Genomic DNA, 14,579 nt, shown 5'->3' on the forward strand with positions numbered 1-14,579 from the left:
TTCACAGTTGCTGCATGTACTATTACTTATTTTACATTTTTATTTTGGTCAAACTTAAATTGACATATTTCTCTAAGCTTATTCTTTTTTTTTTTTTTTTTTTTTTTTTTTTGAGACGGAGTCTCGCTCTGTCGCCCAGGCTGGAGTGCAGTGGCCGGATCTCAGCTCACTGCAAGCTCCGCCTCCTGGGTTCACGCCATTCTCCTGCCTCAGCCTCCCGAGTAGCTGGGATTACAGGCGCCCGCCAACTCACCCAGCTAGTTTTTTTTGTATTTTTAGTAGAGACGGGGTTTTGCCGTATTAGCCAGGATGGTCTCGATCTCCTGACCTCGTGATCCACCCGTCTCGGCCTCCCAAAGTGCTGGGATTACAGGCTTGAGCCACCGCGCCCGGCCTCTAAGCTTATTCTTGAACTAAGCAATAACAACTGCAAAAATGCATGTAAGATTTATCACAAATTCGAATAAAATGTTCACAAAACATATCTGACCAAGGTCTTGTATCCAGAATACATAAAGCTTACAACTCAATATAAAAACAACCCAATTAAAAATGGGCAAAATATTAAACAGATATCCTACAGAAGACAATATACCAATAGCCAATGAACATGTGTTAACATTGTTCAACTTGGTTAGACATCAGACAAGTGCAAATTAAAACCAATGAGAACAGCTTTGCTCTTCCTCTAGGATCCTTGGAATGATATTCCTTTCCTTATATGTTTGTATTATGCTAGAATAAATCCTATTTTGGATTTTTAAAATTTGCTCAGTTTTGAATGAGGAGTAATCTCGCCCTGATCTTCTCATCAGACAGGTATATAAACTGTCTTTGGCCCTATTCTTTGCCTGTTTGGGTGCTGTTCTAATTCCTTTTCAGATGTATACCTAGATGGGTCATGTGTACAACTTGTAATTAAATTCCCAGTGTTTACTTGTTTTTTTCCTAGCATGGATTATCTAAGATATGATTTTCTCAAGCCTGGTTTTCTCACATTCTAAAAAAACCCTGAAAGCATGAATGTTATAAACCTTTAGCATAAACTGCTAATAACCCTCTTGTTCCGGTTTCCCCTCATAGAACTTTACTTAAGGAAACGACACCTTCCAGGACTCATGTTGCTTCTGATGGTCTTCCACCTGGTTCATATATAATTATTTTGGGGAGTTAACAATCTTTAGGTGTAGAGTAAAGTACTAGTGGATAGGACAGAAACGGTGATTGCCTTAAAAATCAGTCTTACAAAGAAGAGTGAAATCGCCATTTTCTCCTTTGGAAAGATCTTGTGGCCTGGCGTGGTGGCTCATGCCCATAATCCCAGCACTTTGGGAAGCTGAAGTGGATGGATCACCTGAGGTCAGGATTTTGAGATCAGCCTGGCCAACATGGTGAAATCCTGTCTCTACTAAAATATAAAATTAGCTGGGCATCATGGTGCATGCCTGTAATCCCAGCTACTCAGGAGACTGAGGCAGGAGAATCACTTGAACCCAGGAGGCGGAGGTTGCAGTGAACCGAGATTATCCATTGCACTCCAGCCTGGGCAGAAAGGGTGAAACTCTAAGAAAAACAAAAAAATAGGAAAGATCTTGTGTGGTCTGACTAAACCATGAGGGAGGTAGTATTGTGAACCTTTGATTCCATCTCACAGCCCAGTTCTCTAGGAGTTTAACTTAGTGAAAATTCTTCTCAAAGCTTAATAATAGTTTGATCAGCAGAGCTAATTTTAATCCACTTCACCCCAGAAATATTTAAATGGAAAATACAGAGAGACTGAAGACTAGATGACATTTTTTATTATGTGTTTGCATTATTTCACATCTTCAGTATAACAATACTAATACAACCACTGCTAAAACTACTGAAATAGTTTAGCATATATCTATACTTTCTTTTTTAACCCTCATTTTGTTTTAGTTCTACAAGTTTAATGTTCTCCACCAATCCTTTTATTGATGACTCTCTAGTCTTTCTGGTTGTTTAAAGCTTGTTCTTTTGTAGACTCCTTAGGAAAGGATTTGGAAAACAATTATTTCCCAAGTTTTCACATTCTATACTGGTTTATGCCTTTATATTCACAATTAAGTTTTGTTGGGTGTAAAATCCTTGGCTCACATTTTTTTTCCATCAGGATATCAAATGTGGTATAACACTTTCTTAAGGCATAAGGGAATGCTGTTGAAAAGTCTGGTGATTATCTAATTTTCTTTCCCTTTTTGAGTAGTTTTTGTTTAGATAACCAAAGGCATTTGCTTTTTATGGTTCAGTCATTTTACTAAAATTTATATTAATGTTGGTTTTTTGGATGAATACTCTCTGCTGCTCTTTCAACATTAATTTCAATTTTTTTTGTTAATTTCAGGGTTTTTCATTAAGTAGAGTTTTTAGTATTCTTTTCCTTTGATTTTTGTCTTCAAGGACTACTATTATTCATATGTTGGATATTCTTAATCTATCTTCACTATTTACCACTTCGTCTAGAATCCTTTTTATTTGTTTTATTTTTTAAGATGTAGTTTTGCTCTTGTTGCCCAGGCGGGAGTGCAATGGTGCAATCTCGGCTCACTGCAACCTCCGCCTCCCAGGTTCAGGCAATTATCTTGCCTCAGCCTCCCAAGTAGCAGGGATTACAGGCATATGCCACCACGCCTGGATAATTTTGTATTTTTGGTAGAGATGGGGTTTCTCCATGTTGGTCACGCTGGTCTCAAACTCCTGACCTCAGGTGATCCACCCACCTCAGCCTCCCAAAGTGCTGGGATTACAGGCATGAGCCACAGCACACAGGCCTCCTTTTTATTTTTTAAAATATTTACATTCTTCTTACTCTTTTCTTCTTATATAATATGTATTTGCTCTTGTGTTCTTTCTAGTTTTGTCTTAGTATCCAAAAACATTTTTATATCATTACTGAGATATGGTTCAATTAGATACAGTTCCCCTACTTAAAATGTACAATTCAATGTTTTTAGGTATATTCATAAGTATGTGCAACCATAACCACAATCAACTTTAGAATATTTTAGCATTTCAAAAACACCCTCCCAACCCTTTAGTTATCATCCCCTACTGCTGTATCCCCTGAGCAACCACTTAATTACTTTATGTCTCATAGATTTGCCTGTTCTAGATATTTCGTAGGAAAAGAATCACTGCTGATAAAGACATACCCAAGACTGGGAAGAAAAAGAGGTTTAATTGGACTTACAGTTCCACATGGCTGGGGAGGCCTCAGAATCATGGCGATAGGTTAAAGGTACTTCTTACAGGGTGGCGGCAAGAGAAAATGAGTAAGATGCAAAATCGGAACCTCCTGATAAAACTATCAGATCTCATGAGACTTATTCTCTACCATGAGAACAGTAGAGGGGAAACCACTCCCACGATTCAAATTATTTCCCACCGGGTCCCTCCTATAACACATGGGAATTATGGGAGTACAATACAAAATGAAATTTGGGTGGGGACATAGAGCCAAACCATATCATCCTACTCCTGGCCCCTCCAAATCTTATGTCCTCACATTTCAAAACCAATCATGCATTCCCAACAGTACTCCAAAGTCTTAACTCATTTCACCTTTAATCCAAAAGTCCATAGTTCAAAAGTATCATCTGAGACAAGGCAAGTCCCTTCCACCTATGAGCCTGTGAAATCAAAGGCAAGTTAGTTACTTCCTACATACAATGAGGGTACAGGTATCAGGTAAATACAGCCATTCCAAATGGGAGAAATTGGCCAAACAAAGGGGTTACAGGGCCCATGCAAGTCCAAAATCCAGCAGGGCAGTAACATTTTAAAGCTCCAGAATGATCTCCTTTGACTCCAGGTCTCACATCCAGGTCACACTGATGCAAGAGGTGGGTTTCCATGGTCTTGGGCAGCTCTGGCCCTGTGGCTTTCAGGGTACAGCCTCCATCATGGCTGCTTTCATGGGCTAGCATTGAGTGTCTGCAGCTTTTCCAGTCACCTGGTACAAGCTGTAAGTTGATCTACCATTCTGGTGTCTGGAGGATGGTGGTCCTCTTCTCACAGCTCCACTAGGCGGTGTACCAGTAGGGACTCTGTGTGGAGGCTCCAACCCCACATTTCCCTTCTGTACTGCCCTAGCAGAGGTTCTCCATGAGAATCCTTCCCCTGCAGCAAACTTCTGCCTGGACATCTGGGCATTTCCATATATCTTCTGAAATCTAGGCAGAGGTTCCCAAACCCCAATTCTTGACTTTTGTGCACCTGCATGCTCAACATCACACGGAAGTTGCCAAGGCTTAAGGCTTTCACCCTCTGAAGCCACGCCCGAGCTTTATGTTGATCCCTTTCAGTCATGGCTGGAGTGGCTAGGAAACAGGGCACCAAGTCCTTAGACTGCACACAGCACAAGGACCCTGGGCCCTGCACACGAAACCATTTTTTCCTCCTAGATCTCCTGGTCTGCCATAGGAGAGGCTGCCACAAACATCTCTGACATGCCCTGGAGACATTTTCCCCATTGTTTTGGAAATTAACACTCAGCTTCTTGTTACTTACGCAAATATCTATAGCCAGCTTGAATTTCTCCTCAGAAAATGGGATTTTCTTTTTTATCGCATTGTCAAGCTGCTAATTTTCTTAACTTTAATGCTCTGCTTCCCTTTTAAAACTGAATGCCTTTAATAACATTTGAGTCACCTCTTGAACGCTTTGCTGCTTAGAAATTTCTTCCACCAGATACCCTAAATCATCTCTCTCAAGTTCAAAGTTCCACAAATCTCCAGGGCAGGGGCAAAATGCCACCAGTCTCTTTGCTAAAACATAACAAGAGTCACCTTTGCTCCAGTTCTCAATAGGTTCCTCATCTCCACCTGAGACCACCTCAGCCTAGATTTTATTGTCCATATAATTATCAGTATTTTTGTCAAAGCCACTCAACAAGTCTAGAGGAAGTTGCAAACTTTCCTATTTTCCTGTCTTCTTCTGAGACCTCCAAACTGTTTCAATCTCTGCCTATTACCAAGTTCCAAAGTTGCTTCCACATTTCCCGGTATCTTTTCAGCAATACCCTACTCTACTGGCACCAATTTACTGTATTAGTCCATTTTCATGCTGCTGATAAAGACTTACCTGAGACTGAGAAGAAAAAGAGGTTTAATTGGACTTACAGTTCCACAAGGCTGGGGAGGCCTCAGAAACATGGCAGGAGGTGAAAGACACATCTTACATGCTGGCCGCAAGACAAAACGAGTAAGATGCAAAAGCAGAAACCTCTGATAAAACCACCAGGTCTCGTGAGAGTTATTCACTACCATGAGAACAGTATGAGAGAAATTGCCCCCATGATTCAGATTATCTTCCACTGGGTCCCTCCCACAACATGTGGGAATTATGAGAGTACAATTCAAGATGAGATTTGGGTGGGGACACAGAGCCAAACCATATCAGGTTGTTTAGGTTTCCACACTTTAACTCTATGTATAATGCTGCACCCAAGATAACTCTTCTATTCCATGAATCGGGGCTATGCATCAACAGAACTTTAACAAAGAAAGTAAACTCATTTTTGAATTTTAAGATCACTCTGGCATTCTGTTTTGAGGTCTGCTAAATTTGCAATGCTGGGTGAAGATGACTTCACAATAAAACCAATGTTGAAAGACACCAAGAGACTGTAACTAGTTGAAATTTCATTTTCCCTTTATAATTTATTTGCCACAATTTTAAATACTGTAGACCATACAGAATCTGTTTTTTCTGCCCCAAAATGGGAGTCTGTTAACAGACTCAGTCCCAACCTGGTTCAGGACAAGCTTGTGTCATTCAGAAGTAGATCACAGAGCAGGTTGCACCCATGCCTTTGCCAGCATAAAGAAGTTGACTCTTTGGGGGTATCAAGGCTCCTCTCATGTTCTGTCACATTAAGGTAAAAACTGAGAGACCATAGCAAGGGCCCCTATCTAGACAAAACCTGATCATCTTATCTTGGACAAATTTCTCTTTCTATAGCTTGTGGTAGACAAAATGTGCCCATCGAAGATGTCAACACCCAAATACCTGCAACCTTTGAATATATTATATAGGAAAAGGGACTTTACTGTTATAATTAAGATTATAGATTTTTAAAATAGGAAGATTACCCTGGATTTCTGGGTGGGTCCGATCTAACCACATGAGATCTTAAAAGCAGTGAACTCTCGCTAGGGCAAGAAAGATATGGCAGAAGGGGAATTCAGAGAGATTGAAAGCACGAGATTCATCTACCAATGCTGAAGAGGCCCACAGGGGAATTCAGAGAGATTGAAAGCATGAGATTCATCTACTAATGCTGAAGAGGGCCACACAGAAAGTATGAGAAGGAATGTGGGCAGATTCTAGAAACAAAGGCTAGCCCACAGCTAACAGCCAGCAAGGAAATGGGGAACTCAGTCCTACAACTGCAAGGAACTGAACTGAAATCTACCATCAACCTTAATGAAGTTGAAAGAACTGTTATTTAGGGACTTCCCCTTACAGCCTCTAGCTAAGAGCCCAGCTCAGTTGACAATCTGATTTCAGCCTTGTGAGGCTTTAAGCAGGGGACCCAGTTGAACCATATTGTGCCTAGATTTCTGTGCCATGGAACTGTGAGATAATAAATGGGTGTTGTTTTAAGCTACTAAGTTTGTAGTAATTTGATCTAGCAGTAATAGAAAATTAGTATGTAAACTTTTTTTAAAAAAAGCAGAATTTGCAAGCAAATGTGACTTTGAGCATAATTCTTTTTCTTCATTGCAAATATGCGATGTAGGAGTCTTTGAGTTATTTGCTTGAGAATAACAGTGATAAACTATACTTCTATCTGTGCTCCTCAGTATTTGGTTGCATTAATTGAAAGACTGAGGTTCTACTTAGGGGATTTTTTTCCTCCAAGTCCTTCTAGAATACCCTAGAATGGAGAATGAATCTTAGGAGATCAGGACTGCAGCATGAAGATGAATTATCAAGCTACTGTACTAATCCAGCTGAGGGATGATAGGACAGGGTTAGCTGGTATGGAAGAGTCAGACTGGAGAGGGGGACATTTATGTTGATTCCTAATAGTTCAAGAATGGCTTACTAGGTGGACGGTGGGGTGGTAAGGAGGAGGTAAATGGATATTGAAAACTGAAGCTCTGCTGATTCTCAAATTAGTCACTCCCATTTGGGAATTAACATGTAAGTTGATAAAATCATGTCAGTGGAGATTACCCAGGAGATACTTATGGATTTGTTTTAAAATATAAAACATAAAAGGAGGAATAAGGAAGTATTACATATAGCAATTAATAGAGAGGAGATTCTGTTGCTTGGGACTGGAGAGAGAAAAATGAAGAGGCTTAGAAAAGATGAGAAAGATGTTGGCTAAGTTAGATTTGATACATCGCAAATGAACTTAAAAAAGTGGTATATGGTCTCTTTTTGTATTAGTCCATTTTCACACTGCTATAAAGAACTACCTGAGAGTGGGTAGTTTATGAAGAAGTGAGGTTTAACTGACTCACAGTTCTACACAGTGGGAGAGGCCTCAGGAAACGTACAATTATGGTAGAAAGCAAAGAAGAAGCAAGGACCTTCTTCATAAGACAGCAGGAGGTGTGGAGGAAGTGCCACACTTTTAAACCAACAGATCTCATAAGAACTCACCATCACGGGAACAGCATGGGGGCAATCACTCCCATGATCCAATCACCTCCCACCAGGACCCTCCCTCGACATGTGGGAATTACAATTTGAGATGAGATTTGAGTGAGGACACAGAGCCAAATCACCTCACCCTTAGATGGAAAAAAAAAATAAGTAGTGGGAAGGCATGAAGCTAGAAAAAGTTCTTGTTAGCTATCAGGGAACACTGCCAGTCCAGGACAGCTAGATTCCTGTCTTTGTGAATAATGATGATGGTGGAATTGGCTACAGAAGACAGAGGCACAGGGAAAAGTGATAGTGTTCAAACCAGCAATGTGCGCACAGGAAGCTTCACAAGCTGGTGTCTGTAATTTGGGGAGTATTAATATTGTGTTCCTCTTGGGTATATTATTCATTCAGTAAAAATTTAGCTATTTACAAAATCATTTACAGAGAAATTGGAGATTCTTTCAATCCCCTATTTCTGTGAAAACATTGCAGTTGTACTAAGACTGAAAAATCCTAGTTAGCTTATACAGGAGCTACCTATGCATTGAACAGTTTCCTCATGAAAAGCTCACAATGACTATTCTTGATACCCTTTGCTGATCTGAATCTGTGAAAGTATTTGACAGTTGCACAAAGTAGCAGAGAGAGAAAATAAGTTGCCCACACACAAGAACCTAAGAGGGCTCCCTGCTGAACCACCAGTTGTGGAGAAAGCAGCCAACCAGGGGAAGAACCATTCAGGACAGAATGTTCCTCATTTTTCCAGCTGATTTAGATGGACTAAAAAAGAATTAAAATTCAACCCATTCCAAAGCACCAAATAATAATTTTAGGCTGTGGAACTAGATGCTATACTTTCACTCTCTTTCCTAACGTCTTTGTTTTTGGCTAAGAATAAAAACAGCTGTCAAGGTTCCCTCTCTCAAACTCTGTTAACACACCTAGTCCAAAGGCGCATGTGTGTCATGTCTCTAATATATTTTATTGCTGTCTTTTAAAATTCCCCTTAAGACGCTGGCCCAATATTGTTGCATTCAACCACATTTCTATCACAAGGATTAAAAAGAACTTAAGTATAATTTTATTGTATTCTGCATCAGTGCCATACACACACACAAAAATGTTTGGATAAGTTAATAAGTTATAACATTCTATGTTTTAATATTAATAACAAGGACATAAATGATCATTTCCTGAGTTAACAGTGCAATGTAAAATTTAATCTGTATTGCTAATAAGACATTTTACAGCATAGAAACATGATCGAAGTGATCATTTACTTTATCATGTCATAAAACACAAGTGCTTATTGTAGAACACTGATATAATTCAAATGGCAAGGAAATTTGTGATTCATAACAAAGAATCCTGTATGTATTTGTTGCCATGATTAACTGTCCAGGTCAAATATCAGTAGTAAAATAAGTTATGGTACAAAAGAAAGCCAAGAAGTCACCTATACAGAAGGAACATTTGATTTCATTTAAGAAACTGAAGCCTGGATTCTAGTTAACCTTTTATTATGTACAAAAATGTTCTCTTAAAAAACCCTAAGCAATCACAAATTTAGATAAACTAGTTGAATAAAGGACAATGACAGCTCTTCATTATGCTGTAAAACTATGGATCTCATTTTTGGAAAAGTTGAGATCCTGCAGCAACCTGAAAAACAAACAAAAAGCACATGTTTCTAAGGGGAAATGTTTTAAAATGAAGGAATAAGAGCAGCTTACCACCATAATCATGATACTTTTTCATTCTCCCCATTTACTATGCAGTTTTGTTTAATAAAAAAACACTATCACTTCTTAAAAAATTAGTGATTAGTAACTCCTAAATATCATGAAATATCTAGGCAGTGCTCAAATTTTCAACTATATCATAAATGCCATAATTTTAAAAAATAGTTTCAATCAAGACCCAATTAAAATTTACTCATTATGATTGGCTGTTAAGTCTTTCAGGCATCTTTTGATCTATAAGATCCCCCAGATCCCCACTCCATCCTGCAATTTATTTGTTGACAAAAATCAGATTTTTATTTGTTGAGTCTCCTAAAACCTTCATTTTTCTACATCCCTGTGGTATTGCTTAATAATATGTATCTACGTCCTCATATTTTCCATAACTTAATAAATAGATCTAGAGGCTTGATCAGACACAGGTTCAAATCTTTTTGACAAGACTATTTCATAGGTAATGTTCCTCTATCTGGAGGCATGTAATAAATGGTTGCCTTTCTTTTTGGATGCTAGGTACCATTATGATCTATGTATAGATCCATTAGTCAATTAAGCACTGCAATTGGTGATATTCTACTTCTATCATTCTTTATTCATTAATCAGCTGAGGAATCCTATAAAGAAAAATGTCTGCTGGTTTATTATGTGGTTATTCAGTAGTATGGCTCATATAGCAAAGGGAGCATAAATGTTTGATTTTTTTCCCCTTTATTCATCAGTTTTCAAAGAAAGGAATTGATTCCCCTACTATTCTATCTTCATTCTCCCCCTACTGAACAGGAGAAGTAGAAATACTGCATATTATTCAACTAGGAAAATAGTACAATAACTACTTTTTTACCAGTTACTCTATTATATGTAGTCACTTTGCTAGGCACTTCACATACTTATGTATTATTATTTATTCATTTTTACAGACAAGTGCACTAAAACTTAGAAAGGTTAAGAACTGCCCTAGGACACGCAGCAAATGATTGTAAGATGCCTGTAAGTGGTAGACCCGGGATTTAAACTGCAGCTGGCAGCTCCCAGAGGGGATACACATACTCACACAAAGGGCCAGTAGGGCACAGGAGTTGAGGCCAACACAGTGCAGCAGTAAAGCCTCTCAGCGTCTGGGCCCACGCTACCATTCTATCCTGTTCTGCCAGGCAAGCAGCTTCACCCGAGCCAAACCAGTCTAGGCTTTTGTATAAATCTGCACCCCTAACGCATCTGCTAGTTCTCTCTGCCTGTACTATCCCCTTCTCCATCTCTCTTGACTGCTAGATTTTAGTCCACATGCAGTGCACATGACTTTTTTGACCATGCAGCTCCTGTCTCTCCTACACACACATCGCTAGGTAAAAGTAACCCATCTCTCCCAGAACTCCCATTACATCTTGATTTTATCTCTAGTAAGATATTTATGGTGTTCTGAGTCATACTTTAGTTATGAGTATGTGCATCTGTTTCTACCACTAGATAGTGTGGTCCTTGAAAGGAGAGATTGTTTTACTCATCTCTGTAATAAAGTGCATATTTAGTGGATAAAGAACCATTATTGGCCAAGTAATGGTAAGTTGCTTATCTCTATTTTTTAAAAAATAGGTTTCTGATTCTTTCTGTCATCATACTACACAAATCGACAAGTGTTCACCAAATATGGAGGCGAGGTCTGGGGTGGCTGTATTTACAATCTGATCTATGTAGCAGACATGAGATTAACTTCGGAGAACTCTAGGAGTCGACATTACAAGAAAGACTCATTTTTCAGAACAGCAAAAACTGTAATAAGAAACCCATATAATTGCCAATCAAGAAAAATAGACCACATCCATCAAGATGAGGATAAGGAAACCAAAGAAACGAGTCCTAACTGAAAGTCACAAGGGTAGCTACTATGAATTTTAAGTACTGATTTGAATCCAGTTACATCTCAAAATGCAACTCTATGTAGTATGTTCAGGAGTGAGTAATAGCAGGAATCCATATGTAATGATTAATAAATACTCCTGAGCAACTCTGGGTAAGCCAGTTAGCACAGCCTTGAAAGACTGGCTCTGAGGTAAAAGTGAGAAAAGAAAGCTATATAGGTTCTGCTCAATTTTTTTTTTTGAGATGGAGTTTCGCTCTTGGTGTCCAGGCTGGAGTGCAATGGCATGATCTCGGCTCACTGCAACCTCCGCCTCCTAGGTTCGAGCGATCCTCCTGCCTCAGCCTCCCAAGTAGCTGGGATTACAGGCGCCCACCACCATGCCTGGCTAATTTTTGTATTTTTAGTAGAGACGGGGTTTCACCATGTTGGCCAGGCTGGTCTCGAACTCCTGACCTTAGGTGATCCACCTGCCTTGGCCTCCCCAAGTTTATGGTCAATTTTGAAAATGCAAAAATGATTCTAATTATTTAAAAGTATTATACTGCAATCTATAAAGTACTCACTGAGATATTTCTAAAATAGCAGAAGCAATACAGTAGAAGACAGTACAGCTCTTAGGCTTTTTTCCTAAAAAAAAATTTTATATTCAAACTATAATGTTAGTCTTCATTGTAATTTTAACAGTTTTGCTAGAGCTTTAAAAGAGCAAAAGTTTACATAGAAACTTGAAAAATCTTTTTAAGTTGAGAGAGTTTAACTAAAAGAACATTTTTCTTAAAGTATTAAAATACAGAAATATATTTAATTAAAAATAAAATACATTTTAAATTCAACATGGAAGAAAAAAAGTTTTTAATGCCTTTATTTATTGATTGGGGGGTTAATCTTTTCTATAATTAAAATTTTAAATAAAAATGCAAGATATAAGATTATCTATGAGGACTAAACTCTGATTTTTTTTTTATCTTGCCCAAATTCCTATCTAAGGGGTCTAGGAAGTCATGCCCTACAAACTATAAATTCTCATCAGATGTGTTTTATTTAACCCTATATATCATGACTTACTTTCCAACCTGACTCTGACATAACATTACGAGACAAGGAAGAAAATAAAAATATTTTACCCCAAAACAAGTTTCTTTGTCATATCTTGAAATGGCCCTGCAAATCTGTCCTTTATAGGGGAAAATCTGCATCTGTAAAGAATCCTATCAACATAGCTAGATCTTTTTCTTCCAGGCGAGTCCAATCCTGAAGAGGTTAACTAAGAGTCTAGTACCTTTTAAAGGTCTGAATAGGAAACACTGTCATCTTTTATCTCTAAGGGCAGAGACCTTAAGACTTCCAAAGAACCTTGGTCTCCACAATCTTTTATCTTAATCTGAACATTCCCTATCTTTTATCTTAATCTGAACATTCCCTTTCTATGGATCTCAGGTCTTTAGACAAACTCAACCAATTGGCAACCAGAAAATGTTTAAATTTACCTATAGCCTGGAAACTCGTGCTCCCCGGCAACCCAGATTTGAGTTGTTCCGCCTTTCTGGACCAATCAATGTATTTCTTAAACGTATTTGATTGATGTCTCATGCCTCCCTAAAATGTATCAAACCAAACTGTGCCCTGACCATCTTGGGCACATGTTCTCAGGACCTCCTGAGAGCTCACAGGCCATGGTCACTCATATCTGGCTCAGAATGAATCTCTTCAGAGAATATGGGGAGTTTGACTCTTTTCGCCAACATCTAGAAACGTTAGGCTTAGTCACCCACTAAATAAGAAGAGGGCACTGAAAACAGCTATATTTTAAAATCATCTAGAAATCCAACAGGGGCTATCTTTAACCAAATATTTTAAAGAGCCATTTTAAAGCTAAATCACATCAAAGTGAATTTCAAACAGGATCGCCACCACCACTGCTTTTTCATGATCCAGGCTTCAACTATTAGTCTTGCCTTATTTGTGTTCTAGTCTCCCCTTTTTGTCTTGCTGCTTGGCTTTTGACCACATATATTATTTACTTTCACTCAGTTACAGAGAATGAAGATCAAAAGCTACAATGAGATGAACATTCCTTATTAATTACTATATATTATAAAGCTTTGATGGAAGAAGAGGTTGGGCCTAATGTCCCAAATAAGATTGTGGCACTAATCTTGTGAGTGTATCCATATTGGCAGCCATTAGCAGAGAACACTGATTGCTAGCTGTAACTTACTTTTGTGTTTTATCTAACAATATGCATAATCCTAGCCTCCAACTCAAACTATACGAAGATTTAAAGACTTTGTTATTTTCTAAAACTGTAAGATTATTAAAGTGCAGGTTCATATCAATAGGAAGAACTGAGAGATGCTTGTCATGAAAGATCTTCATTTCAGTATTGGGCAGTCTGTTTCCTACTACACTGCTACTCACCTTACTCCTTGTTCTGTAAATGGCACTGGTCCACAAATGCAGACGAGAACTTTGGATTTGTCCAAATTTCTTTTAAAAAATTCAGAAAGAAGAACTGGTGAAATATGTCCCTGTTTGCCATTCCATTCAGAAATAGGTGCTGAGAGAACAAATTCAACATCCAGTCTAGGGAAAAGAAAAACAGTTTTTTAAAGTTTATTATTTTAAACATATTATTAACATGTTTCTAGTTCAATAATGTATTTCTCCCCTAAAGAATAATTTAATATATAAAGACTGATACATTTGCTAGAAAAACACTGAAAAAAATTATAAGATTTAACAAAAACATATACGTAAATCTATATTTACTAAGGATTAGCTTTTCCTATACATTAAAGAATGTAATTTGGCATTTTTTTTTTAAGTTGAACTAATTAACCAAGCATGGTAGCTCACACCTGTAATGCTAGCATGTTGGGAGGCCACGGCGGAAGGACTGTTTGAGAACAGGAGTTTGAGATTAGCCTGGGCAACACAGTGAGACCTAGTTTCTACAAAAAACAAACAAACAAACAAACAAACAAAAAAAACCCCAAAAAAAACAAAAATAAAAAATGTTTAAACTTAGCCAGGTGTGATGGTATGTGCCTATGGTCCTAGCTATTTGGGAAGCTGAGGCAGGAGGATCGTTTGATTCAGTGAGCTATGATTGCATCAGCTTGGGCGACAGAGCAAGAACCTGTCTCTTAAAAAAGAAATTAATTAAAAATAAATATATAAATGAAATAGAGATTCCAAGGGATCTCAGAGAACTCCACATTTCTATTAATAATTTACTGGTATTGAAAAAAAAGAACAAATATTGCATGTTCTCACTTATAAGTGGAGCTAAACCCTGTGTATACAAGAACATAAAGATGAGAACAATGGACACTGGGGACTCCAAAAGGAGG

The 14,579-nt window shown here is 38.2% G+C and overlaps 1 protein-coding gene across 1 annotated transcript in view; it reads right to left on the bottom strand.

The window, feature by feature from the left end:
- Positions 1-3,568: 3,568 nt before the first annotated feature.
- Positions 3,569-14,579, bottom strand: part of CYB5R4 (cytochrome b5 reductase 4) — a 109,621-nt gene continuing 98,610 nt past the window's right edge. The window contains exons 15-16 of the mRNA XM_038002227.2: positions 13,645-13,809; positions 3,569-9,288 (exon numbers count right to left, since the gene is read on the bottom strand). Coding sequence (XP_037858155.2) covers positions 9,234-9,288; positions 13,645-13,809 — 220 coding nt within the window. The 3' untranslated portion in view covers positions 3,569-9,233. The remainder of the gene's footprint in view (positions 9,289-13,644; positions 13,810-14,579) is intronic.

This window comes from Chlorocebus sabaeus, chromosome 13 (genome assembly GCF_047675955.1).
Source record: "Chlorocebus sabaeus isolate Y175 chromosome 13, mChlSab1.0.hap1, whole genome shotgun sequence".
Lineage (NCBI taxonomy): Eukaryota > Metazoa > Chordata > Mammalia > Primates > Cercopithecidae > Chlorocebus > Chlorocebus sabaeus.